At 35.7% G+C, this 25,143-nt stretch overlaps 1 protein-coding gene across 5 annotated transcripts in view; it reads left to right on the top strand.

Moving 5' to 3' along the window:
- DENND2C (DENN domain containing 2C) overlaps positions 1-25,143 on the top strand; it is a 72,766-nt gene that overhangs the window by 20,048 nt on the left and 27,575 nt on the right. For 2 of the 5 annotated variants that reach the window (XM_046645310.1, XM_046645307.1), the window contains exons 2-6: positions 19,254-19,402; positions 19,498-20,515; positions 21,065-21,201; positions 21,625-21,737; positions 22,346-22,516. In XM_046645310.1, coding sequence (XP_046501266.1) covers positions 19,689-20,515; positions 21,065-21,201; positions 21,625-21,737; positions 22,346-22,516 — 1,248 coding nt within the window. In that variant the 5' untranslated portion in view covers positions 19,254-19,402; positions 19,498-19,688. Of the gene's footprint in view, positions 1-1,781; positions 1,812-19,253; positions 19,403-19,497; positions 20,516-21,064; positions 21,202-21,624; positions 21,738-22,345; positions 22,517-25,143 lie in introns of those variants that run through there. The other 3 variants (XM_046645311.1, XM_046645309.1, XM_046645308.1) reach the window with 3 other exon arrangements.

The raw sequence follows: 25,143 nt of genomic DNA, 5'->3' as shown, positions 1-25,143 counted from the left end.
GACTAAATGGCTTAAACAACTGGATTTTTTTCTCACACTTTCGGAGGGTAAAAGTCTGAGATCAAGGTGTTGGCAGGGTTGGTTTCTTCTGAGGCCTTTCTTTGGCTTTTTAAAAAAGAGGGCCCTGTGTTTTCACATGGTCTTTCCTTTGTATCTGTCTGTGTCCAAATTTCCTTTTCTTATAAAGACACCAGTCATATTGGATTAGGGCTCACCCTAGTGACCTCATTTTAACTTAATTACCTTTTTAAACACTCCATCTCCAGATATAGTCATACTCTGAAGTACTGGGGGTTAGGACTTCAATATATGAATTTGCAGGGGACACAATTTATCCCATAACATCCTTAGAACCAAGTATCAAAACAAACCGAATTTAGAACTAGATCTTTGAATCACCGTTTCAAGAAAAAAAAATCATGTTTAATCACATTGCTCTTACTTAAAATATTTGTAATTAATAATATTTTAGTGAGAATGAAATGATTGTTTTACCCTTCTTTTACACATTTAATTTTTAACAAAACTAATAAAATAAAATGATTTTTAGCAGCCGGCCTGGTAGCATAGTGGTTAAGTTCAGGTAGTCCACTTTGGCAGCCCTGGGTTCAGGGGTTCAGATCCTGGGCATGGACCTACACACTGCTCACCAGCCATGCTGTGGCAGTGTCCCATGTACAAAATAGAAGAAAACTGGCACAGATGTTAGCTCAGGGACAATCTTCCTCACCAAAATAAATAAATGATTTTTTAAAAATCTCATGCTTTTAAATTTTTTGTTTTTGTGTGCTTTATAATATGTATGCTATTATTATAGTTGTACATGTCTATAATTTATAAATACCTGTAAATCAATCATTTTTCTTTATAGCCATTTGGAATCAACATTTGGAGACCCCTGGCTTAGCTATGGCCCCTTATCAAAATGTCTTTCTAACCTGAAGGTAGTGTGTTATGTACTATTAATAAGAACAAGGGTTTGGGAGTCAAATTCTGGTATTCCTACTTTTATAATGAGGTATATGACCTTCAAAAGCTATCTAACCTTGCTAAGTGTCAGTTTTCTTATCTAGAAAATGAAGATATCTTCCTCTAAGGATTGTTGTGAGGATTAAATGAGATTATCCGTGTAGTGCCTAGCAAATAGTAAATATACAGAAAAAGTCCTTCTTGTGGTGCTTATTATCATTTAAATAGGTTGTTTTGGTGTTGTTCAATTATGCTTAAAGTATTTTAAGATGTTTTCCCATTCTACGAATGAGGCACCTTCAAATCATTCGAGGTGCTTAAAGTAATAGGCGTTTCTAATTTTCCTAAACCTTTCCTCTTTATACGTTTTTGTATTCAGGACTTATTCATTCAACAAATATTTACTGAGGAATTACTGAATGGTGCACACTCTTCTAGGTGTTGGATATACAGTTGTGAAAAAGCTTATGTTCCTGTAGGGGAGACAAAAAGTAAACAAATAAATAATAGAATTTCAGGTAAATGATAAGCTCTATGGGGAAAACATAGCAGGGTGAAGGCTTGGAGAAAAATATGTGGGGAAAGAAACCTTATTTTAGGTAAGATGGACAGGGAAGGTGAAAACTGAGTAGAAATCAAAAAATGTGAGAAAGAAATGGTGGTGGTGTGGATTAGTGTGGTGGCAGTGAAGATGGTAAGTGGTCGGAGTTAGAGATATATTTTGAAGGTGGAGCCAATAGGAATTACCGTTTGTCCTGGTCATCTTAAACAACAAAAATTTATTTCTCACAGTTCTGGAGCCTAGAAGTCCCAGATGAAGGTGCCATCCAGTTCAATTCCTGGTGAGAGCCCTCTTCCTGGTTTGCAGATGGCTGTCCTCTCATTGTATCCTCCTGTAGTGGAGAGAAAGATCATGTCTCTAGTGTCTCTTCTTATAAAGACACTAATCCTGTCCATGAGGGCTTCACCCTCATGACCTAATTGCCTCCCAAAGGCCCTACCTCCAAATGCTATCACATTGCGGGGTTAGGGCTTCAACATATGAATTTTAGGGGGACACAAACATTCAGTCCATTAACACCATTGGGTTAATCAAGGGATAGCTCCTAGGGTCACACAGCTGTGGCAAATAAAACCTCCAGTAGTACCCATTAGAATCAGCAAACAGCAAAGAACAATTGTAGTCATTTGTAAGTTTTTCATATAATGTGGATAACCAACCATGTAACACAGTCACAAAGTTAGTCTAAATCTTTGGCTTATACCTCAAAATTCTGAATATAATCTCAAATCAGCTGTCATTTTTCATTATTTTGTTTAAAAAAAACCTCAAAAAATTCCCATGACAGCTGTCTCAACAGAGTTGATATTGATAGAACTGTTAAGGAATTAATTTTATTTTTTGAAGAATCATGTTTTTTGTTTTGTAATTAGGCACAGTAACTGCTTGAGAAGTTTATGTTGTCTATTATTGGTAATATTAGGGTTTTTAAAGTTTCTTTGCTATTTTGAGAACCATTTTTAGTTACCTATAAGGCTGTTTCCTCTGATAGGAGTGAGAAAAAAGGCTGATATCCTGTATGTGCTTGCTTTGAAGACTTGTTATTCAAGGAACAGTCAACAAGATGATAAAAGTTTGAAAGGTAGAAGCCAGTTTGACATTTATTTTTTTCTCTGTTGCTCTGTTCCTTTATCATTTGCTTTAAAATATTTTTAACCTAATTTAATGAAGAATTTTATGCAAGATTTATTCCTGTGGGTTTCATTAAAACTTTACTTAGAGGCTCTACAAATTAAATATTAATATTTTAATTAAATATACTTAATAGAAAATTTGAAAAAGCAAATAATGTGAGCAGTTCAAATTCCAACCCATTGCCGTTTTGTTAGTCTAGACTAGCACCCCAAATAGTAGCGAGGAGCAAATATTTAATATATATTTGTGGAGGGAAAAACTTAATTTTGAGGAAATTATGTCCACTAATTTAACTTATTTCTGCAAACTGGTGATGGTGGGCTGTTATTCAATTTTGATATTAGAACCTTGGTTCAGTTCTTGAAAGTCCATTGTTTCTTGGAAGTATGTTTTGATAACCACCTTGGTAGATTGTGGAGCAATACTAAAAGGTTGTAACTGGTTTGTGACTTGATCATATGTAAGTTTTAGAAATAGCTCTTTGGCAACAGTATTGGAAAGGGGTTGCTATTGGAGGCAGGTAGGCAATAGAGGAGACTGTATTATGTTAGTTCTAGGATAAGAACGATAAGGGCATAAATTAAAGTTGTTGCGATAGGGATGGAAATGAAAAGAGAGACATTCAAGAGGTTAGATTGGTGAGGGTGTGTACTGACACTCATACACATATAATATTTGAGTTGTGACAATAATATCATAGCTATTCTTGGGCACTTACTCTGTGCAAGATACTAATTATTTCATTTGATTCTTCCAGTAATTCTACTAGTGTTATTCCATTATTATAGATTAAGGCTGGATTGGTTAAGAGTACAAGGGCTCACCACTAAGTAAATTGCAGAAGATTTAAATCCAGGTGTCTGGCTCCCAAGCCTGCACTGTGTATCGTGTACCATGATGCCTCCCTTATAAATTAAGTATTGTGGTCTTCGTCTGTGTTTTATAACATAGCTATTTCTATGATTTGTCTCATTGATTGCTGACTTGAAAGTATTTATTCTGTTCATCTAGGAACAGCTTTCCTGCATTCAGAGAATCTTCTTGTCTTTGTCCCTCACTCCAAAAAAGCGATTTTAAGACGATTTTTATTAAGGTAGCCAAATGTAAAAGGAGCATATTCTGTCTCCAGAATCTTTCTTTGTGTTCTTAACCCTATAATAGCAATCAGTAGCAACACATTGAATTATAGTACTTAGGCCCAGAAACGGGCTTTAATAAAAAACCGAAGGCTGTTTGTTATTAATATATCTAGATGTATTTTATTCTTCTCTAGCAGCAGTTGCCTATTGTGATAATGTATCTTTTGTATATCTTTTCAGGGACTTATTTTGTTCTGTTTTGATATGTAAAAGTCTTTGTGTTTCTGAACAGTTTCAGTGCATGAAGTTGATCTAGCAGTAGACTATTCTCTTTAAAGATTAGTATCTTTATATCCTTTCTCTAAATGCCTTGCTTTGCACTGAAGTGGACTTTAATGTCTCTAGAACAGAGGCTTTTCAAACTTTTTTGACCACACCTCACTGTAATAAATACATTTGTAATCTGTTACACACACACACACCTGAAACAAACATTTCTGAAGCAATACTTACCCTTACTTACATGCAGTGTATTCTGATTTTTTCTATTCTACACTCTTCTATTTCATTAAAAGCATTTTAAGACTTTCTCATCCAGTTAGGTGTAGAAGGACTTGAAAAACATTTGCTCCCATAGTAAGAAGAAAATCCTAGATATAATAAAAATCATGTATTTCTCTGGGGTGAGTGAATAGCCGTGAACTCAAGGAAATTTTGATGAACTGAATTCCGAAGTGAATTCCTTTATAAGTGAGCAGAGAGTCACAACAACTTTCATACCTGAGGACAAGCATGTGATCTGGGCACAAGTAGCACTGATATAGATGGTGAGGCTTCATAGAAGCAAGGGGAAAACTACTTCAGTTAACAGTATCAACTTTTGGAATTGGAATATGGATTGGAATCTGAAAGAATCCCAAATACCAAAACAAACCAGTTGGCCTAATAATTATCTGCTGTGTCCCCTGTATTCCAGTTTTTACCAAGAAAGCAGCTTTGCAGGAGAGTGTGGGAGGCACACAGAAGTTATGTAGTCCTACATAATTGTGCAGTGAGGCCCTGCCACAGTTGAATTCAAAGTTGAACCAAAAATAACTGAAACTGTAGCCAAGCTCTTTCCAGCACAAATATTGACAAGATTAAAAAGGTAACAGCTCAGGAGATTAGAGATTGGGGTAATCCCAGGTGAATTTCATCTAATAAAACCTGCCACCCAGCCTCAGCTCATCTTGAGTGTGAGAGGAATCTGAATGATCAGCCCTTCAATCAAATTACCAGACAGAGGAAAGCCTTGTAGTTTCAGAAATATATAAAGCAAAACAAAGGTGTATCTTTTCCCCTACTGTTCTTTTATAGACAGTGTCAAGAATATGATTAAAAATTACAATTAGAAGAAACAGGAAAGTCTGAACCATAGTAAAGAGAAAATATAGTCAATAAAAGGAAACCTGAAGATGACCCAGTTTAGAATTAGCCAACAAGGACTTTAAGATTATTATAAATATGTTAAATAATATACAGAAAGAAAATAATATAGTAGGTGAAGAGATGGAATATTTCAGAAGAGAAATGGAACTGTTAAAGAACCAAATAGAAAATTTCAAGCTGAAAAATACAATATCTGAAATAAAAATTATTAGATGGGCTTAAAAGCAGATTGGCTTTGCTCTGTATAATGACTAGTGAACTTGAAGACAGGTCAATAGAATTTATCTAAACTGAAGCAGAGAAAGAAAAAGAAAAGGAAAAAATAAATGAACAGAGCACGGGTAACCTGTGGGATAATATTAAGTAGTCTAATGTTTGTAGAGTCCCAGAAGAGGAGGAGAAAGAAAGGGGCAGGAAAAAAAATTGGATTTGATGGAAAACGTCAACTCAAGATCTCAGAAGCTCTGCAAACCTCAAGCAGGATAAATATAAAGAAAACTACACTTAGGCTTATCATAGTCAAATTGTTGAATAGCAAAGGTAAAGAGTAAATCCTAAAAGCAGCTAGAGAAGGAAAGCCACATAACATACAGGAGAACTAACATAAGAATGGCTGCAAACTTCTCATTAGAAACTACAAGTCAAAAGAATCACAACCTTAAACTAATTAAAGAGAAATACTATCAACCTAGAATTTGATGTCCAGCAAAATTGACCTCCAACATGGAGATAAAATAAAGTTATTTTCAATTAATGAAAGAGGAGAAAGTTTGTTGGCTGCAGATCTGCACTACAAGAAATGTTAAAGAAAGTACATAGAGAGCAGTGATTAATTGGAATTTACAGATGAGAAAACTGAAACCCAGAAAGGTGAAATGACTTTCCTAAGGTCACAGAGCTAATAAGTTGCAGAGTTAGGACTAAACTCCATTTCTTCTCATTTCTAGTCTAGTGCTCTTTGGCGAACAGTATAGCATGTTGAGTGAGAAAAGCAAATGACTTTGGCGTACAGTGATGCATTGCTAATGCATCCTCAGGCAGGTTCGTTATTGTGTGAACATCATAGCGTGTACTTACGTAAACCTGGGTGGTTTAGCCTACTACACACCTAGGCTATGTGATACTAATCTTACAGGACCACCGTCATATATCACTTCGGTCATTGACCAAAACGTCATTATGCAATGCATGACTGTAGTCATATGCAGGTCGGAATCCCAGCTCCACCAGCTGTTGGGACCTTGGACTAGGAAAGACACTCATCTCTATTTTTCAGATGGAGAATATGACACAGAGAGATTAATATCTACTTCATTTGGTTTAGAGGAGGATTTATAATATTGGTTAAAGTACTTTGCACATTGCAGATGTAAAATAGATATTGATTCTCTTTCCCTCTTTCCACTTACTGCCCGTTTTTTTAATCAATAGAGTTTTTTTGGGAGGAGGGAGGTCATTTTTCCCAGAGATTTTATCTTGCGTCTTCTCTCTTTCTTGAAATAAGCTGCCCTTATGACACCTACAGTGATTCTGTTTCCATTTGACTATGTTCCTTCTAGTAGCTTAGTAGTTGGAATCCTTTTGGCACCTATTTTTTTCAGATAAACAGGCCCTAAACCTCAAATTGGCATTTTAAAAATAGGTGTCTACACCTAAGCCCCCGCTTTTCCCGGGACAAAAGAAGAGCTTAAGGTAAATCTGCAATGAATAGTATAGTATTCTTGGGGGCTAAATGTATCATTGAGGAAGAAATCTCGGATCATTTAGATGTTTAAGATGTTTAAGAATATGGTTGTATGACAGCTTGTTTCCAGATTTCCTGATTGAAATCTGTTGTTCAGAGAAAGGTAATAGTGATTCTACAGAATTTAGGCTTAAATACGAAGAGTGATTTTTGTTTAGAATAATTAACATATCTCATCCAGCATACATTCACTGTTTCTAAAATGTCTGAAATTCATTGCAAATATGGACCTTGTTAAGCCCAAACCTTCCTTTGCCCCCAACCAGTGAGACTTATGGGAAAATTGAATCGAAGATTGTTTTATGGAAGGTTAGTCAAATTGTCCCAAAAGTGAGAATCGCTCTGTTTGGATTTTGCTTACTTTAGTAACAAGTTTATTAATACTATTTAATTAAATGATCACTTCATTATTAAGGGTACAGAAGACCAGTAGCACCTGCTCTAATGGGCACTAACTTCAACAAAGGAGGCATTTGTTTTTAAATTTGATATTGGCGTTGTTTTCCCTTAAAGCATTCAGATTCAGCAAATTAAATCTTGGCTTTTCTCTTTTTTTGCATGGGAAACAATTAGAAAACTCAGTGGTCTGGCTCTGGCAGAGGAAAACCAAGTTGAAATTAACTGTCAAGTTTTTAATAGTAGCTGTGATATAGAAGAAATCCTTGGGTTTTGTAAGCTGGGCAATTCATTTATCTTCTCTGAGCTTAAGTATCCTCAACCTATAAAAATGCACACAATAATATATATATCAAGGTTGTTAGGAAGAGGAAGGGAGATAGATTGACATATCTCTGTAACTGAAAATTAATGTTGAAGTAGATGGCATGTTTTAAACCTTTTGTAAGAGTCAGGGTGATTTTCTCATTCGTGTTAAGAGCAAGAATGTGTAGAAGATGCAGAGTGTACTAGTTATTTTGCCTTTCATCATTATTTTTACTTTTCAAAATTAACTTTATTGAGATATAATTTCATAGAATAAAATGCACCCATTTTAAGTGTATGGTCAATTAATTTTGACAAATGTATACATCTATGTAACTACCATCCCAATCAAAATATGTAATATTTTCATCACCCCAAAAAGTTCCCTTATAATCCTTTGTGGTTGGTTCTCACCCTCTTGTCCCTAGGCCACCACTGATCTGTTTCTTTCCTTACAGATTAGAATTGCCTGTTCTTGCATTTCATATAAATGGAATCATATTATATGTACTCTTTTGTTTCTGCATAATGTGTGGTTTTTTGTTGTTGTTGCTGTGTTGTTTTTGTTGAGGAAGATTCGCCCTAAGTTAACATCTTGCCAATCTTCCTCTGTGTTTTAGCATATGGGCTGCCAGCACAATATGGCCACTAACACAGCTGTGTAGGTCTGCACCCAGGAACTGAACCTGGGCCACTGAAGTGGAACATGCTGGACTTAACCACTAGGCCACCGGAGCTGGCCTCGCATAGTGTTTTTGAGGATCATCCAAGTTTTTGTGTGTGTCATTAGTTTCTTTTTATTGCTGAGGAATATACTATTGTATGACTATATTACAATTTGCTTATGCACTCACTTGTTGATGGCTTTTCAGTTTCTAGTTTCAGGCTCTTCTGAATAAAGCTGCTATGCATATTCATGTAAAAGTATTTGTATGAATGTATTTTCCTTTCATGTGAAATACCTACAAGTGAAATTGCTACTTCATATGACAATCATATGTTTACTTTTATATGAAACTGATGAACTGTTTTCCAAAGTGGTTGTATTGTATTACGCCAGCAGTGTTTGAGAGTTCCAGGTGCTGCAATACTTAGTATTGTCATTCTTTTTGATTTTAGCCATTCTAGTGGGTATGTAGTGGTATCTTGTGTTTTAATTTGAATGTCTTTGATGACTAATGATAGTGTGCATCCTTTCAGGTGCTTTATTGTACTTATTGGCTACTCATAAAATCTTTTGTAAAGCATCTATTCATAGCTGACATATTTTGTGTTGTTTGACTTATCACTCAATTGTAATAGTTCTTTATATATTATGGATTTAAGTCCTTGTCAGATACATGTATTGCAAATATTTTCTCCCTTGTCTGTGTCTTACTGTTTCATTTTTAAAACATCTTTAGAAGAGCAGATCTTAATTTTTGTGAGGTCCAATTTATCAATTTTTTGCCTTTATGGTTAGTGTTTTTTGTGCCCTAAAAAATCTGTTCCCTCCCCAAAGTCACAAAGGTTTGTTTCTATTTTTTCTTCTAGAATATTTATAATTTTAGCTCTTAGGTTTGGTTTACGATACATTTTTGAGTTAATTTTTGTAAATGGTATGGTTAAGGGCCAAAGTTCATTTTTTCCATGTGGATATCCATTTGTTCCAATGCCATTTATTGTAAAGATTATCCTTTCCCCAGCTTTGTGGATCAACTGACTGTATAAGCCTGGGTGTGTTTCTGGATTCTGTACTGTTGTATTGATCCATTTGTCTGCTTTCACTAAGATACATTGTCTTGATTATTGTAGCTTTATAATGTCTTGAAATCTGGTAGTATGTATATGTTCTCCAACTTTGTTCTTATTTTTGAAAATTATTTAGGCTATTCTAGGTCCTTTGCGTTTCCATATAAATTTGAAAATCAATTGTCAGTTTCTACAACAAAGCCTGCTATGATTTTGATTAGGATTGTGTCGAATCTGCAAATCAATTTTGAGAGAATTTGGTATCTTAACACGATTGAATCTCCTACTTCATTCCTGTGATATATCTCTCTATTTAATTATTCTTTAATTTTTTTTCAGCAGTATCTTGTAGTTTTCAGTGTACAAGTCTTGTACCCTAAGTAGTTCATGTTTTTTATGCTACTATAAATGTTATTTTAAATTTCATTTTCCAGTTGTTTATTCTCAGTATGTATAAGTACAATTAATTCTTATATATCGACCATGTATCCTGAGACCTTACTAAATTCTCTGATGAATTCTAGTAGCTTGTAATCATATATTTCTTAGGATTTTCTATATGTACAATCATGTTTGCAAAAAAAAAAAATTTTACGCCTTTTCCAATCTGAATGTCTGAATCCCTTTTATTTGATTTTTCTTCCCTTATTGCATTGATTATGACTTCTCTATGAATGAAAACGATGAAAGAAGACATCCTTGCCTTTTTCCCAATCTTAAGGGAAAGATGTTCAGTCTTTTCCAACTTAGTGTACTATTAGCAGTAGTTTTTCCATAGACACCTTTTATCAGATAGTGGAAATTCAATTTCTAATTCGCTGAAGAGGTTTTTTTTCCCTCCAATTATGAATGGGTGTGAGTCTTTTTCAAATGTTTTTTTCTGCATCTATAAAGATAATCATATAGAGTTTTTTTCTTTATCTCATGAATATGATGGCTTTTAATGTTAAAGCAACTTGCTTTCTGTAATAAACTCTACTTAGTCCTGGCATAGAATCCTTTATATATTTATTTATGGATTTTATATGCTAATATCTTTAAAGGACTTTTGCATTTGTGTTCATGACTTATATTGTTCTATATTTTTCTTCTCTTGTATTGTCTTTTTCTGGTTTTCTAAGAGGGTAATGCTGGTCTGATAAATGAGTTGGAAAATGTTTCCCCCTCTTCTGTTTTCTGAAAGAGTTTTGGTAAGATTGATGTTTTTTCTTCAGATGTTTAATAAAGTTCACCAGTGAAGCTGTCTGTACTTGGAGTTTTCTTTATGGGAAAGTTTAATTAAAAATTTACTTTTTTAAATAAATACAGAGATATTCAGAATTCCTATATCTTCTTGCGTCAGTTTTGGTAATTTGTATCTTTCAAGGAATTTATCCATTTAAGTTGTCAAATTTACTAACATAAATTTATTTATAATAATCTTTTATATCCTTTAATGTAGGATCTGCAGTGATGCCCCCTTTTTCATTTCTGATGTTGCTAATTTGTGCTTTTTCTTTTTTTTTATTTGTTCAGTCTACCTAGAGATTTATCAATTTATTGATCTTTTCAAATAACTTTTTTTGTCCCATTGATTTTTCTCTATTGTTCATCTATTGCGATTTGATTAATATTCACTCTTTATTATTTTCTTTCTTCCACATGCTTTGGGTTTAATTCACTTATTTATTTATTTTTGTGAGGAAGATTGGCCCTGAGGTAACATCTGTTGCCAATCTTCCTCTTTTTGCTTGAGGAAAAGCAAAAATCCTCTTTTCTTTTTTCTTAAGGGAGAACCTTAAATCTTTTCATTTGTTTATTTGTTTTCAGATATTAAGTAGAATAATGACGCTCATATTTCACTACAGGGTTTAGGAGAATATAATATTGAAAAGGTACATTTTATACAAGATAGACGGTAGGATGATTTAAACAGTTGTTAAACTAGAGCATTTAATCTGGAGAGAAATTTAAAATAACTTGAAACTTTAATAAGGTAAAATGTGTTCTAATTTAAAATACCAAGAAATAGTACCCTCATTCATTGTTTTTAAACCTTTTTTTCTTTTGTAATATAAGCATTTCTTTCCAAATATTTTGGGATTTTCCAGATGTTTTTTGGTTATTGATTTCTAATTCAGTTCCATTGTGGGTTAGAGAAGGTTCTCAGAAAATTTCAATCCTTTTAAATTTCTAAAGTCTTATTTTATGGCCAAGCATATGGTCTGTTGGTAAATATTCCATGTGTACTTGAAAAGAATATATGTTCTATTGTTGTTGGGTGTAGTGTTCTAAAATGTTACTTAGATCAAGTTAATTGATAGTGGTATTCAGGTCTTTTATATATTTACTCATTTTATGTCTATTTTTCTATCAATTACTGATGAAGTATGATGAAATCCTCACTAAAATTGTGGATTTATCCTTTTAGTTCTGACATTTTTTGCTTCTTGCATTTTGAAACTCTCTTATTAGATATGTGAACATTTAAGATTGTTAGATCTTCTTGATGAATTGACTATTATCTATTTGAAATGTCCCTCTTTATCTTTGCTAATATATTTGCCCGGGAGTTTACTTTGTCTGATATAAATATAGCCAATCCAGTGTTCTTATGATCATGTTAACTTTAGCTCTTGTATCTCTTTACTTTAACAGATCTATGCCTTTGTATTCAAAAGGCAGGGTTTTTTTTGTTTTTCTTTTGGTGAGGAAGATTTGGCCTGAACTAACATCTGTTGCCAAACCTCCTCTTTTTTGCTTGAGGAAGATTTGCCCTGAGCTAACACCTGTGCCTATCTTCCTCTGTTTTTTTGTATGTGGGTCGCTGCCACAGCATGGCCACCAACTAGTGGTGTAGGTCTGCACCCAGGAACTGAACCTGAGTGCACTGAACTTAACCACTAAGCCACAGGGCTGGCCCCCAAAATTCAGTTTTTACAGAAGCATAGAGTTATTTAGGTCTTGCTTTTTTATCAAGTTTGATCTTTGCCTTTTATTTAGAGCTTAGTCCATTTACATTTAACATAATTATTGGTATGGTCAGACTTAAGTGTACCACCTTGGTATTCATTTTCTGTTTGTCCCATGTGGTTTTTTTGGTGGTGGTCATTCTTCTTCTTCTCCACACCCCCCATCTTTTTCTGCATTGAGTATTTTTTATAATTTCATTTAATCTTTTTTATTAACTTGTTAGCTATTCCTCTTTTTTCTTTTAGTGGTTGCCTTAGAGTTTACAACATACGACTTTAACCTATCCCCTTCCATGAATATACTGCTTCATATATAAAGTAAGAAACTTACACTACTCTACTTCCTCTTTTCTTTCCCTCCTTCTTGCTTTTGTGTCTTACATTTTACTTCCACATTGTTATAAACTCCACAATACGTTATGTTTCCTTTTAAACAGTCAGTTATCCTTTATAGAGACTAATAATGAGAAAAATATGTCTTTTTCATTTACCCGTGTGTACCATTTTTGGTCCTCATCATTCCTTTGTTTATATCCAGATTTCCATCTGGTATCATTTTTCTTCAACTTGAATAACTTTCTTTAACATTTCTTATAGCGTAAGCAGGGCCAGCTTCATGGGCATACAATCAATGTAGTTGCATAGGATACTACACTCAGAAGGGCCCTGTAGGGTTTTATGCTCTATGGTAGCCATCTTGAAATTCTGATTATTTTATCTTTGAATTTGTGTTTTGTAAGTGAAGTCTAATTGGAAAATGTAGTGTGCACTAGGAGCTTAGAGCCTCAATTCATGCACAGTCCCACCTCCTCCCACCTCCCTAGGATGGGTTCTCAGCTGCCCTCTCTCCATCCTTCTGGCACACCTGGCCCTGCCTGGTTTCCCCTTCCCCACCTACACCCTGTGACCACTGCCACCCTCTGCTGCTCTTGGCAGAAGCCTGGGTATATGAGGGTTGAGGTTGAGCGTATACACCCCATGGTGTCTGGGGGCGGGGCACGAAAGTGGTATCTTGCCCCACACAGGCAGCACCATGGTGAGCAGCCAAGTGAAAGCCTTGGTTTTACAAGGGCAAGTCTATTGCCCACCCTGACACAGATATCAAGCATGTTCTGAAGAGAGGTCTAAAGATACTTGGGGGTTACCTGTCTGTCATGATTGGGGAGGCAGGCCTATGGGATGTGGAGAAACCTGGCTCTACTTCCCTAGACCCTGCCTCAGCCAAAGCACAGCATGTTGGTTTGATGGCTGGCAATAGGTAGATTCCAGCAGCTATTAGGCCCAAGTTAGCACGTGCGTGCCCCACATTATAGGGTTGGTCTCCCGGTTTCCTAGGAGGATCTGTACTTGCTATCCCATAAGTATCCCTAGGCCTGAGAACATTCTCTTGGCTGGTTCCACGCCTGAGGCAACCTCTCTTTCTCCTTCCACCCTTCCTGAAACCAGCTGTGTTTGTCTCGTCTGGCCAGCTGGAGGCACCCTTCAGGACAAGCCACGAAATAGGAATTGTTTACTTTCAATTATTCTGCATACAAGTTAAATGCTCTGACATTTGCATTTAAAATGGCATTGCACCTTGGCCAGTTAGCTCAGTTGGTTAGAGTGTGGTGCTAATAAAATGGCATTGCACAATATGTATAGGTGAATGGTAAAACTCATACTAATACTGTAAATTTTAATTTTTTTTTTTACTTAAAACAACATTAAATAGTAAATAAAAAACACCATAACAAATTGAAAGAGTGACTGCAGAAGACAGGCAAAAGCTTCATATGTATTTTAAAGCACTTTTTCTGCATTTTGAACAAGGGGTCCCACATTTTCAGTTTACATTGGGACCCACAAATTATGTCGCTGGCCCTGAGTGCAGGTCTGCTGTTGACAGATTCTAACAGCTTTTGTTTAACTGAAGATTTCTTTCTTTCACCTTCATTTTGAAGGATGTATCTAGAATTCTAGATTCACAGTTTTTCCCCCAGCACTTTAAATATTTTACAATGTTTTCTGGCTTGCTTGTTTTCCCTATATGTAGTATATATTTTATCTTCTGGCCACTTAAGAATTTTCTTTTTATCACTGGTTTTCAGCAACTTGATTATGATTTGCCTTTGATAAGGCTTTCTTTGTCTTTATCCTGTTTGGGATTTGTTGAGCCTCTTGTATCTACAGGTTTAGAGTTTTCATCAAATTTAGAAAAATATCAGCTATTTCTTTTTTATTTTTATTTCTTAAGATTGTGTTTTTCCTCCTTCTCCCCAAAGCCCCCCAGTACGTAGTTGTATGTATTTTGGTTGTGGGTCCTTCTAGTTGTGGCATGTGGGACACTGCCTCAGCACTGCCTGATGAGCAGTACTCAGTCCGCGCAGGATTCGAACCAGTGAAACCCTGGGTCGCCAAAGCAGAGCACGTGAACTTAACCACTCTGCCATGGGGCCAGCCCCCTATTATTTCTTGTAATATTTGTTCTCTGCCTCCCCACCTTCGTCATTTCCAGGATTCTCATTTTATGTAAGATAAACCATTTCATATTGTCCCAGTGAGGCTCTGGTTTTTGTTTTTGTTTTAGCCTTTTCTTCTCTCTGTGCTTTAGTTTTTGTTTTTGACAGTTTGTATTGCTAGTTATTCAACTTGAATATTTATTCTGTGGTATCTAAAATCTGCTGTTCAATCTATCCAGTGAATTTTTTCTTTCAGATAGGATATTTTTAAACTCTAGAAGTTGTATTTTCTTTTTTTATCTTTCATTTCTCTATTGATTATGTTCATGTCTCCTTTAAGTTTATGAATGTTTTCAAAATACTTACAGTCCTTTTCTGCCAACTCCATCATGTCTGTCATTTTTGGTTCTATTTCTGTTGACTGCTTTTTCTCATGATTGTGGATCTCGTTTTCAGGCCTCTGCATGTTTAGTAATTTTGACTGGCTGCTGAGCATTGTAAATGTTACATTGCTGAGTGTCCAGATTTTGTCGTCTTCATGTAAAAATTACTGAGTTTTGTTTTTGTGGGTACTCAAATTAGGAATCAACTTGATCCCTTTGAGGCTTTTTAAAAACTTTGTTAGGGTGGCTATAAAATATCCTTCACTCTAGGGCTAGTTTAGTCCAACTGGTAAGCCATGATCTCCCATTGTTGCCACTGAATTACTCAAGTGTTCAGCAAGGCTGCTCTTTTGTAGATCGTTGAACGTTGACTATTTCCCAGACCTTTGTGAACTCTGGGTATTAGTGAGCTTACAGGTCTCTTGTAGTTGTTCTTTCTCCTGTAATTTGTTGTCCAGCCTCATGTAGTGTTACCCAAGCATTAGCAGCTTAGTCTTTAGCCCAAGACTCCAAGGGATCCTGTGTAGGTTTCTGAAGCTTTTTCTCTCTGTTGCTCCCTCCTTTCTGATACTCCACCCTAAAAATTCCTCTTGCCTTAGCACCTCCGAATTCTGATCTCTTTTTCCTTAACTCAGCAAGGTTACCGTGTTCTGTGCTGTTTTCTAGAAGCCTCCAGGGCGAAAGCGGGACCATCATAGTGCTCACCTTTGTTTTTCTTCTTTCAGAGATGGCAGTCCTGTGCTATTTGTTATCCAATATCTGAAAGCATTTATTTTATATATAAGTCCAGTTTTATAGTTATTTATGTTGGTAAGGCAAATCTAGTCCAATTACTCCATTGTGACCAGAAGTGGGAGTCTTCCTGGTCCGTTTCATCAGTTTTCTTTCTAATTGAGGTAAAATTCACTTAACAAAAAATTAACCATTTTAAAGTGTACTCTTTCATCAGTTTTTAAGTCAGCTTTTAGAATGTTCCAAATTCTTCCTGCTTTGCCAGATATTTAGATTTAATCAAAATATCTTAAAGGATTTGGAGTGAGGAACTTTCCCTGTGTAAGACTTGAGTTAGTAAAATAGAGTATTAATATTCTCTTTGCCGAAGAGAGTTTCACTTACCTGAATGAAATCAGATTGGTTTCTTTTAATTTGCTAAAAACACAGAATCCTGTATCTGATAGGTTATATTATAAATTACATTTTAAGCTGATAAACTACAGTTGATGTATTTCTTGGATGAAAGTAAATATTCAGAAAAGCAATAGAAAATAAAAACAAAGGGACATGATTAAGAATCACATCTTTAGGGCCTGGCCCAGTGGCGCAGCAGTTAAGTTCACAGGTTCCACTTCAGTGGCCAGGGGATCTGCTGGTTCGGATCCCAAGTGTGGATTTATGCACCACTTATCAAGCCATGCTGTGGTAGGCATCCCACATATAAAGTAGAGGCAGATGGGCATGGATGTTAGCTCAGGGCCAGTCTTCCTCAGCAAAAAGAGGAGGGTTGTTGGCAAATGGTAGCTCAGGCCTAAGCTTCCTCAAAAAAAAAAGAAAAAAGAATCACCTCTTTGGGAACAAAGAATAGAAATAAAAGTTTGACTAGTACCCTTTACTCCAAGCATTTGTTTTATTATACCTTTAAAATTGTGCTTGATTTTTCTTATTTATACTACTTTTACTCACCTGAGGAACTGCAGGACGGTTGCTATTTCCTCTGTTGAGATTGCCTGTTGCGGTGATTGTGTGCTCTACTTTCTCTTTTTTGTGAGTCCTGCCTGACTTCAATAATCGTTAATAGGCGGAGAAGTCTTTGACTAATATTGGGGTATTAAGAGTAGAAACAAAAGAATTTTTAAAATTGTTGAAGCTATTGTAGTTTTCTCAGCCTGTGTTTCTGTTAGAACTGTTGAAGCAAGCTTGACAAAAGCAGTCTCCAGAGACAAATATGTGAAGAAGTTGGCTTTAGAGAGTTTTCAAAAGATGAAGCTTGGGCGAGATCTAGGACATCAAAACTGGGTCAGCACTTAAGGGTTAGAATGTCCACTGAGAATGGAGGTCAAGGCAAGAGACTAGGGAGGCAGCGAATGAGCTCTGAAGGATCCAGAAGGCTAGGAGAGCTATAGGGGAAGACGTAGGTATTGGGGAGCAAGGTGGCTCAGAATTAACTCACTTAAAGGGACAGTCAGATATGAGATGCCTGTAAGAAAAAAACTGAGGCAACTTTGGTTTGGTGAGTGATTCTTATTTTTTGGATGGGACAAAATCACAACTAGTGTGTAAGAAGAGGCAAGCCATTATAAAGAGTTTATGTTGAGGGGCCATTCCCTTGGCCAAGTGGTTAAGTTCGCACACTCCACTGCAGTGGCCCAGGGTTTCGCCGGTTTGGATCCTGGGCGCGGACATGGTACCGCTCACAAGGCCACATTGAGGCGGCATCCCACAAGCCACAACTAAAAGGACCCACAACTAAAATATACAACTGTGTACTAGGGAGATTTGGGGAGAAAAGGCAGAAAAAAAAAGAAGATTGGCAACAGTTGTTAGCTCAGGTGCCAATCTTAAAAAAAAAAATTGGAACTGTGAAATCAGACATAAAGATAGATTCTGTATACTATCAATACAGGCATCAATCTAGTTAGAATGCATTAACACTTTTGGTTTTGAACTAGTTTGTCCATTTTTTGAAAGTCACAGTGAAATAATACATACCTTTAGGAGCAAGTAGCATTTCTCTTTATAATACCTGTCTATATTAGGAGTTTCTTATGTTTCTGTGCTGCTCTATTGGCACTGAAATACCATCAGTACACATCATTTATATATGTGTGTGAGTTCCATAGATTAAGGCATTTGTTGCCAGTAATTTTCAAGTTAAAAAAATTTTTGACTGTAGAAAATTTCATAGTTTTCTTCTCGGTTTGACCCATTCATACTTAAAACACATTAACCGGGGAAGAGTACAGAAGAATAAAGAGTAAAGAAAGACTGCCAAAGACCTCCAGTAGGCTCCCAGGAGAGAGAAAAATACTCTCATCTTGTTATAGTGAAGAAAACCTGAGTCTTAAGGCACCCTAAAATCCTTAGGAATCCTCTGTAAACATCAGAAGCAAGAAAAGAATTTTCGGAGTTTTAGTAATGAGCAGCAGCTGACTGGATCTTCAAATAGTATGCATTAGTCTTTTATCGAGTTCTGCACAACAGCTTTGATATTTTGGGGTTTTTTGTTTTTTTCCACCCACGATTTTAATTTCTTAAGGTTTTTTAGAATAATTTTCTTTAAATCAGACCCTCATCAAAGTTTATTTGCTGGCAAAGCTGGTTTTCCTACAAACTTGTTAGGAATGGTTTAAGTGAAAGTTGATGGAAGTTCTGATTAGCAGTTGGTCTGCCTAGAATAAATTTTGTATGTGTTGTGTATGTATCAGTTTTGGTTAGCTACACTGACAGAGCTGGGCCAAGATATTTTCCTGCCTGTTAATCAAGGCCACACAGACAAAGCTCAAGGAAGGATGACCCCTGCCTCAGGAAGTTTGAATCAGCTGCTATTTATAACTAGTATACAGTGGAACTTGAGATCAGGTCTTTACTCAGTTGATAGGAAAAGCTCTCTGCCAAATTTTACATTTGAGGAAACAGTTTATGGGCCTAAATGAGCGAAGCCTCTGTGTGAAAGGAAGGAATGTGACAGTGACTGTGAGTATTTTTGCTGATTTGGATTGAGGGTGTGGTGGCAGAGATGAAGAAAGCTCAGTCAGTGACAAAACATGTTATACATTTTAAAGCAACTGATAGTTAATGGCACCTTGGATTGTCTTTAGCATTGTGTGTCTGGACTCCTCTGCTGCTAATAGTGTAGCTGAAATAAGGGTACGTGACGGGCTAATAATATTCTCTCTCAACATAAGACAGGAGGAGGAAATTAGCCATTGATGTGTTTCCAGACCAGGTTCTTCCTCTGGATATATACATAAGGCTTTTGGTTATTGAAGATGTATTTCTGTATTTGTATGCTTTTTGTGATACTCTGTCCTTGTTTCATTGAGAGAAAGTTTCATAAAGAATTGATTTATTGTGAAATAGTATTGTGTACTATTGTATGTAATCTCTTATAAAATCTCATTCTTCCTAACTTTAGGAAATTAAATATGGCAGAACATTAAAGCTGACAATTTGAGAAATACCACAAGTAATATTTTTTTCTGTGTTATTACATCACCATCTTAAGAATACCTTTATGGAGTTGAATTACTTAATCAGTTACGGGGACATTTTTACACATGCAATGTAAGTTATTTAGGGATAGGTGCGTAGTGTTTCAGTGGAGTTTAAATTAGGAAGTTATAAAACTGTGTTAACATATTCTTGTCTCATTTTAATAGGATTATTCAAGATAAAATTGTAGCCATTTTCAACAAGGATCAATGATCAGAATTTTTCTTCTTAAGAAGAAATTTCCAAGTTAAAGATGAAAGCAAAATACTGGAAATGTTTGGATTCTTACTGACAGATAAAGAATATAATATTTCACAGTTAGCTGTAAATGGAACCTTAGTAAAATTCATCACTTGTCATGCACCCAACTGGGAACATGGATGTTGGTTTTTCTCGTTCTTCTCTTCAAACACTGTCAAGAAGCCACTGCAAAAACATCAAACAAAAAATTTCTCAGTGGGAAGGAAGAACTAATGGTATATCTAACCCAGATAAGTGGCATCCAAAGGACTTTGGAGTGAAATATAGCAACTGTTATCAAGAGAAACTTCTTAAGAAAAGTCCTTTTGCTGAGGAAAAGAGCAGAAACTTGGATGTAACCAACTCTCAAAATGTTGGTCTGAATATTAATGAAGATGCCAAAAGCCACGATCAGAATGAGGAGGAAAGTGAGAAACGTGAGTATGATGACACACACTTCTTTAAAAATAAATCAGAATCCAACTGGGTATGTTCTCAGGTCAAACAAATTGAAAGCTGGAAAAAAGTTGTTTTGGATCCAGAGACTTCATTACCTCCAGGAAATTTCTATACCTCACAGATATTGTGGAAGAAAATAGAAGCACTTCCCCCAGATAAAGTCTTAAATTTGGCTTTAGAACATTGTGACTCTTCAGAAAAAGAACTGAATTTCAGAGTTCTGAATAGTTCATATGGAATAACTAAGAGCTTAGAAAATATTTACTCTGAGCCTGAGGGACAAGAATGTGGGCCTTCTATAAATCCTTTGCCAAAACCTCGTAGGACATTCAGATATTTATCTGAATCTGGTGTTACACCATATAAAGAAAGAAACTGTGACAGAAAATACTGTGAAAATAATTCTTGTGCAGAGTCTTCTTTGACCTCTTCTGGGGAACCTGAACCAAAGAAATATGGCGGAAAAATCAGAGGGAGATCTAAAAGGTATGTTTTTATTTGATAGGTAATGATTTGAAAGTATTTTTCCTTACAGAACTATTGAGCTTCTTTTTCTTTTTCAAAGCAATTTCCATTTCCCTGTGTGAGTTACAGCCCTAATTTGATTATATAGACATTGATTAACCTGAGGGGAAAATACATACAGGAGGAAATAGGAGTATAGGTAATACCTAAGACAATCTACTGACATAAAAGCATCAGAACAACTTCTATCTTACATCTTTAAGAATGTGTGTAGGGAAGCAAGTACATTCTTCTCCTTCATTTAGGGCATACTGGCCTTAGCCTAACTTTTCATTAAACGGTGAATTTAATAAAGGTACCCAATGAAGAGCATGAATGTTATTGGCTAAAAACCTCCAATTTTCTCATGGTGCATTTAGGGCACCGTGAGAGTTGTTTATTCTTAGGTATGTGGTAAAACACCTTTGTAGTTTGGCACCCAAGTCCATATCAATTTCTGTCTGTTAGACCAATTTAGAGAAGACTAGAGTTTTAAAAGGTACAACTTTAAAATATATCTCCTTTCTTAAGGAAATCTTTTGAATTTGAGGATATTCAGCACTTTCGAAATCGGAACCCACAGAAGATTCATGAACAACTTGGAAGAAATTCTGGCTCGACACTTTATTACACACAGTCTGAAGACAATATCTATGAGGATATCGTATGTAGGTGTCCACAAACTTTGCGATTAAATTTAACGAGTATATATTTGATAGAGCCCTTAACTATAGGATATTTTCTTTTACAATCAAACACATCTTGCTCTAGATTTTTCTTTTTAATAGGAAACCTTTGTTGCATAAATTCTTTTATTCTTTAATGGATTTTACAGCTGGTTTAATGGACTTGCTCAGTTCAGAAGTAGATGTTTATAGTATAGTATTTTGAGAACTCTTTTAGCTTGGTTGGACATCGCCATGGTCTACGTGTTTAAAGTGCCATTGATGAGGAGACCTACATCCCTACAGCAATGTAGAATAGAAAGCTGAGCATATTTAGTCAGTTTTTTATTTCTTTTCCTAGCTGTAGTCACTTTGTTTCCATTTAATTATGTTTCTGTAAACTTATTTTTTTCACTATTTTTTAAGATCCCACCAAAGAAAATCCATACGAAGATATTCCAGTGCAGGCTTTGCCCATGTGGAGATCTCCTTCAGCATGGAAGCTACCACCCCCTAAAAATGCTTTCAAAGCACCCAAGGTATAACCAGAGAAATAATATAAGAAAACATTGGAATCTTGTTTTTGATCCCTGCAAAAAGGTTAAAATGTTTTAACTAGGGCCAAAACTAGGGCACTGAAATGTGGGTTTTATTGTTGGTAGTGGTGGGGTTTTTTTCTTTGATTTTTGGGGCAGCACACAGCTTTTTGTTTTCTTTGGTTTTGAGGGGGGTTTTTTGTTTTGTTTTGTTTTTTAGCACTGCAAAAAACATTTGCATATTGAACACCTTTAGACAGGCCATGAACCTTCAGTTCACTACAGTTAGCACAGCTCCCTATTAGTCTCACATCAACCTGTGGCCTGAATTACCTGTGTGGTCCCTGAATGTATTCACCACCCCTGGAAGCAGAAGCTGCCTTGAGTTAATGAGGACTCTGAGCTTTTGTTTTCTGGAAATTTGATTACATTGTAGTAGAAGAATTTTGGATTAGAAGTCTGAGAAACTTCTTTACGAATGGTGAAAAAGAAATTATGGTACCCTCACTTGAGATGATTTTAAGGGAAAGATAACTTTTTCTTCTGTGTTTGAGAACACAGGCATTAACTAGATGATCTTACGCTTACCAGTACATCTTCTCCTGTTTTAGCTTCCTCCCAAACCTCAATTCCTTTACCGGAAGACTATGGAACTGAAGCACTCCCAAGTTTTTTTACGGTCAAAGCTCACAAAGGATACTACTTTGCCTGTCACTTTAACTGAATGGAAGCTTTTCCGAGCTGGAGAAGTTACGAACAGGAAAAGGAAAAATCTTCCAAGGGTAAGGACTCTGGTACTTTTGTTCTTTGACTCTTACTTCAGCATTTCCATAAATGAGAATAAGTAGACTTTAGACTGGAATGAATAATAGGGTAGAACTGACCCACTGGAATTAGAAGATTTGGAAAGCAGCCTTAAGTTTTTGCTCATGCAAGAAAAATGCGTATATGGCTTTTGCCAAGGTTTCTTTATGGATTTGGAAAATTGATTTTAGATGGAGGGCCTCACTTCAGTTACCTAGTTCTCATTGAAATCAGCTGCCTGTTTCGAGAAAGCACTGGAATCTCATGTAAAAGGACGTTCTATTGAGCTGGCTTTGGTGGTGTTCTCACTCATTTATATTAATTGCCAAAGTGAATTCAGTTTTGTGCCTGTGTTTACAGATTTTCAGTAATAACAAAGTATATGCCATTAATTTGGGGGACAAATTTCCATTCAGAGGAAGGAAAAAATAAATTTGAGTGTTAATTGGGAATAGAAATTTTCAGCAATTATACTAAATAAATGACTTCTCTCTCGAGGGAGAAAACCAGTAAGTCTGTAAATAATCTCAGCTAGAGCCGTTGGAACCAAAATGAAGAAATTGGGATTATTTGTAGACAGATGTATGTATGTTTTAGGAGAGACACTTAAGAAATTACATGAAAATATTTTAATACTCTTTATGTTACTTTGTTCTTCTGTAATTGAGAAAGTTTTCAGGATTACCATGCAGAAATGAAGAAATCAGATCATTTAAATAGTATTCCTTTCCTTAATCCCATCTGAATTAGCTATATGTATGCATTTAGCACACAATTTTTGTACCTGATTTTAACATTCAACAAAAGTCACAGCTGTTTCTTGGTTTATTAACTGCTGATTGGTTCCTTGGGAAATACTCTGTTCCACAATTACTTTAATTCTTCTGTTCTATTTCCTGCCCCTCCCTCTCTAATTGTGAAGAGTTAAAGAACATCGTTTTTAAAAAGCGCTAAACTGATCTCTCTCAGTGAAAAAAAAAATTTTAGCTGTTTATTCTCCTGTGTATGTTGAGGAATATTTAAAAGTCAGAAGTTTAAAGAGATGCCAGGCATTCTGCAGTAGTCCTCTCCTGAGAGATCGTGCTGGCACAACCGAGTACCTACCCACAGGGCCCAGAAACAACAGATCATTTGTCACAGAGGCAAGAACACAAACCCATAGAGATTGCATTTACAGTGTGGTTCTTGGAATGGCAGTAACCAGTATTTAGGAATTATGGATTATAGAGTTTAATGAGATTTGCAGTGCTTTTGATTTCGTTCCTCAGTATTTTATGTACTATGGATCCTTTGAGTACTCCATGCTTGTTCTCTTTCTGATTATAGGTGATATGATCCAAACTTTTCCTTTTCGAATATTTTCCCAAAGATTCTTTTGAGAGGTGGAGAGGGAAAAATGGTGATGAGCTCTTGCTTGTCAGGCAGGAACAGACTGTTAGCATTTCTTCTTGTGACCCTCCTTGGATTAAATCTTTTTAGGTTGTTTCGTTTGCAATACAAATTTTGGCTTTGGAGTATCTTCAGGAACAACATTCCATGAGGAAAGCAGTTTTCATTTATTTCCCCTTTGATGTCTAGAGCTATCCCTGGGAGGGAAACTGGTTTCATAGTTTGAAAATCACTGATCTAATCCATATGCCTCTTCCCCACCCTTCCTTTCTTTCCCTACTGTAGAAGCTGGTGTTGGATTGTTTGCTAGAGTAGATTTCTTAATGTTTTATATTGTTTGTGTCAAGTGTGTGCAGCAATATGGTTTCTATTATTTCTTAGGAAGAATGTTCTACAGATTTTCTGCAACTAGAAGGTAAATATAGGCTCCTCTTCCTAGCTCATAACCAAAACTTAAATTTTATTACTTTATCTCGTATTTCTAGAACAGATAGTTCTCTTTTCTTTATAATACTTCAGTATACTTTTGAGTATAATTTTCAAACGCACATTCATAATTATACTTTTTTTAGTCTTTTGAGTCCAAAATACATATTTACTTTCATACATCTTTCTTATAGCCCCTAACAATACCTTTTTGTGTTGGATTCCCTTATTTGTTTTTTATAATGGTAATTTTTAAGAACATTGGTAATTTTTCACTTGAATTGCAGCTACAAAAATCTTTAAAAGAACAAACTCATCCAAAAATGTGGGAATAATCTGCATATTGGAAGCACATGGTTCTCACGTGTTATTTTTCTTCCACTGGACTGATTCACTCACTGCCTATGGATTGCCAAGATTGCTAGAGAAACAAGGACAAAAGAGAAAACAGAGCATTTTTCTCAAGCAACTTTGTTAGTTATTATCTTATATAATGTTCCTAACAATTGTAATTCTGGGTATTAAATATGTTAAATCAGGATTAATAGTTAATAAAAAGCTTGGCATTTTAAGAGAAAAGAAAAATATGCATGGAAAAGCTAATCAATTCCTCCTTTTAAAAGTAGTCCACTTTAATTCTTTCCTCCTTTTTAAGCCCAGTCTGTATGTCTGTCTCTGTCTCTGACTCTCTCTCTTTCACACACACCTCCCAGCAGCAAAGAAGGAATTCTAAGGAGTAATGCTTATTAAATGGAGCATGGTTTTTGTACTTGAGCATATTTGAGAGTCT

The sequence above is a fragment of the Equus quagga genome, chromosome 18 (genome assembly GCF_021613505.1).
Source record: "Equus quagga isolate Etosha38 chromosome 18, UCLA_HA_Equagga_1.0, whole genome shotgun sequence".
In the NCBI taxonomy this organism is placed as follows: domain Eukaryota; kingdom Metazoa; phylum Chordata; class Mammalia; order Perissodactyla; family Equidae; genus Equus; species Equus quagga.
Note: the sequence above shows the minus strand (reverse complement) of the source record. Positions and strands in the feature narration are given on the sequence as shown.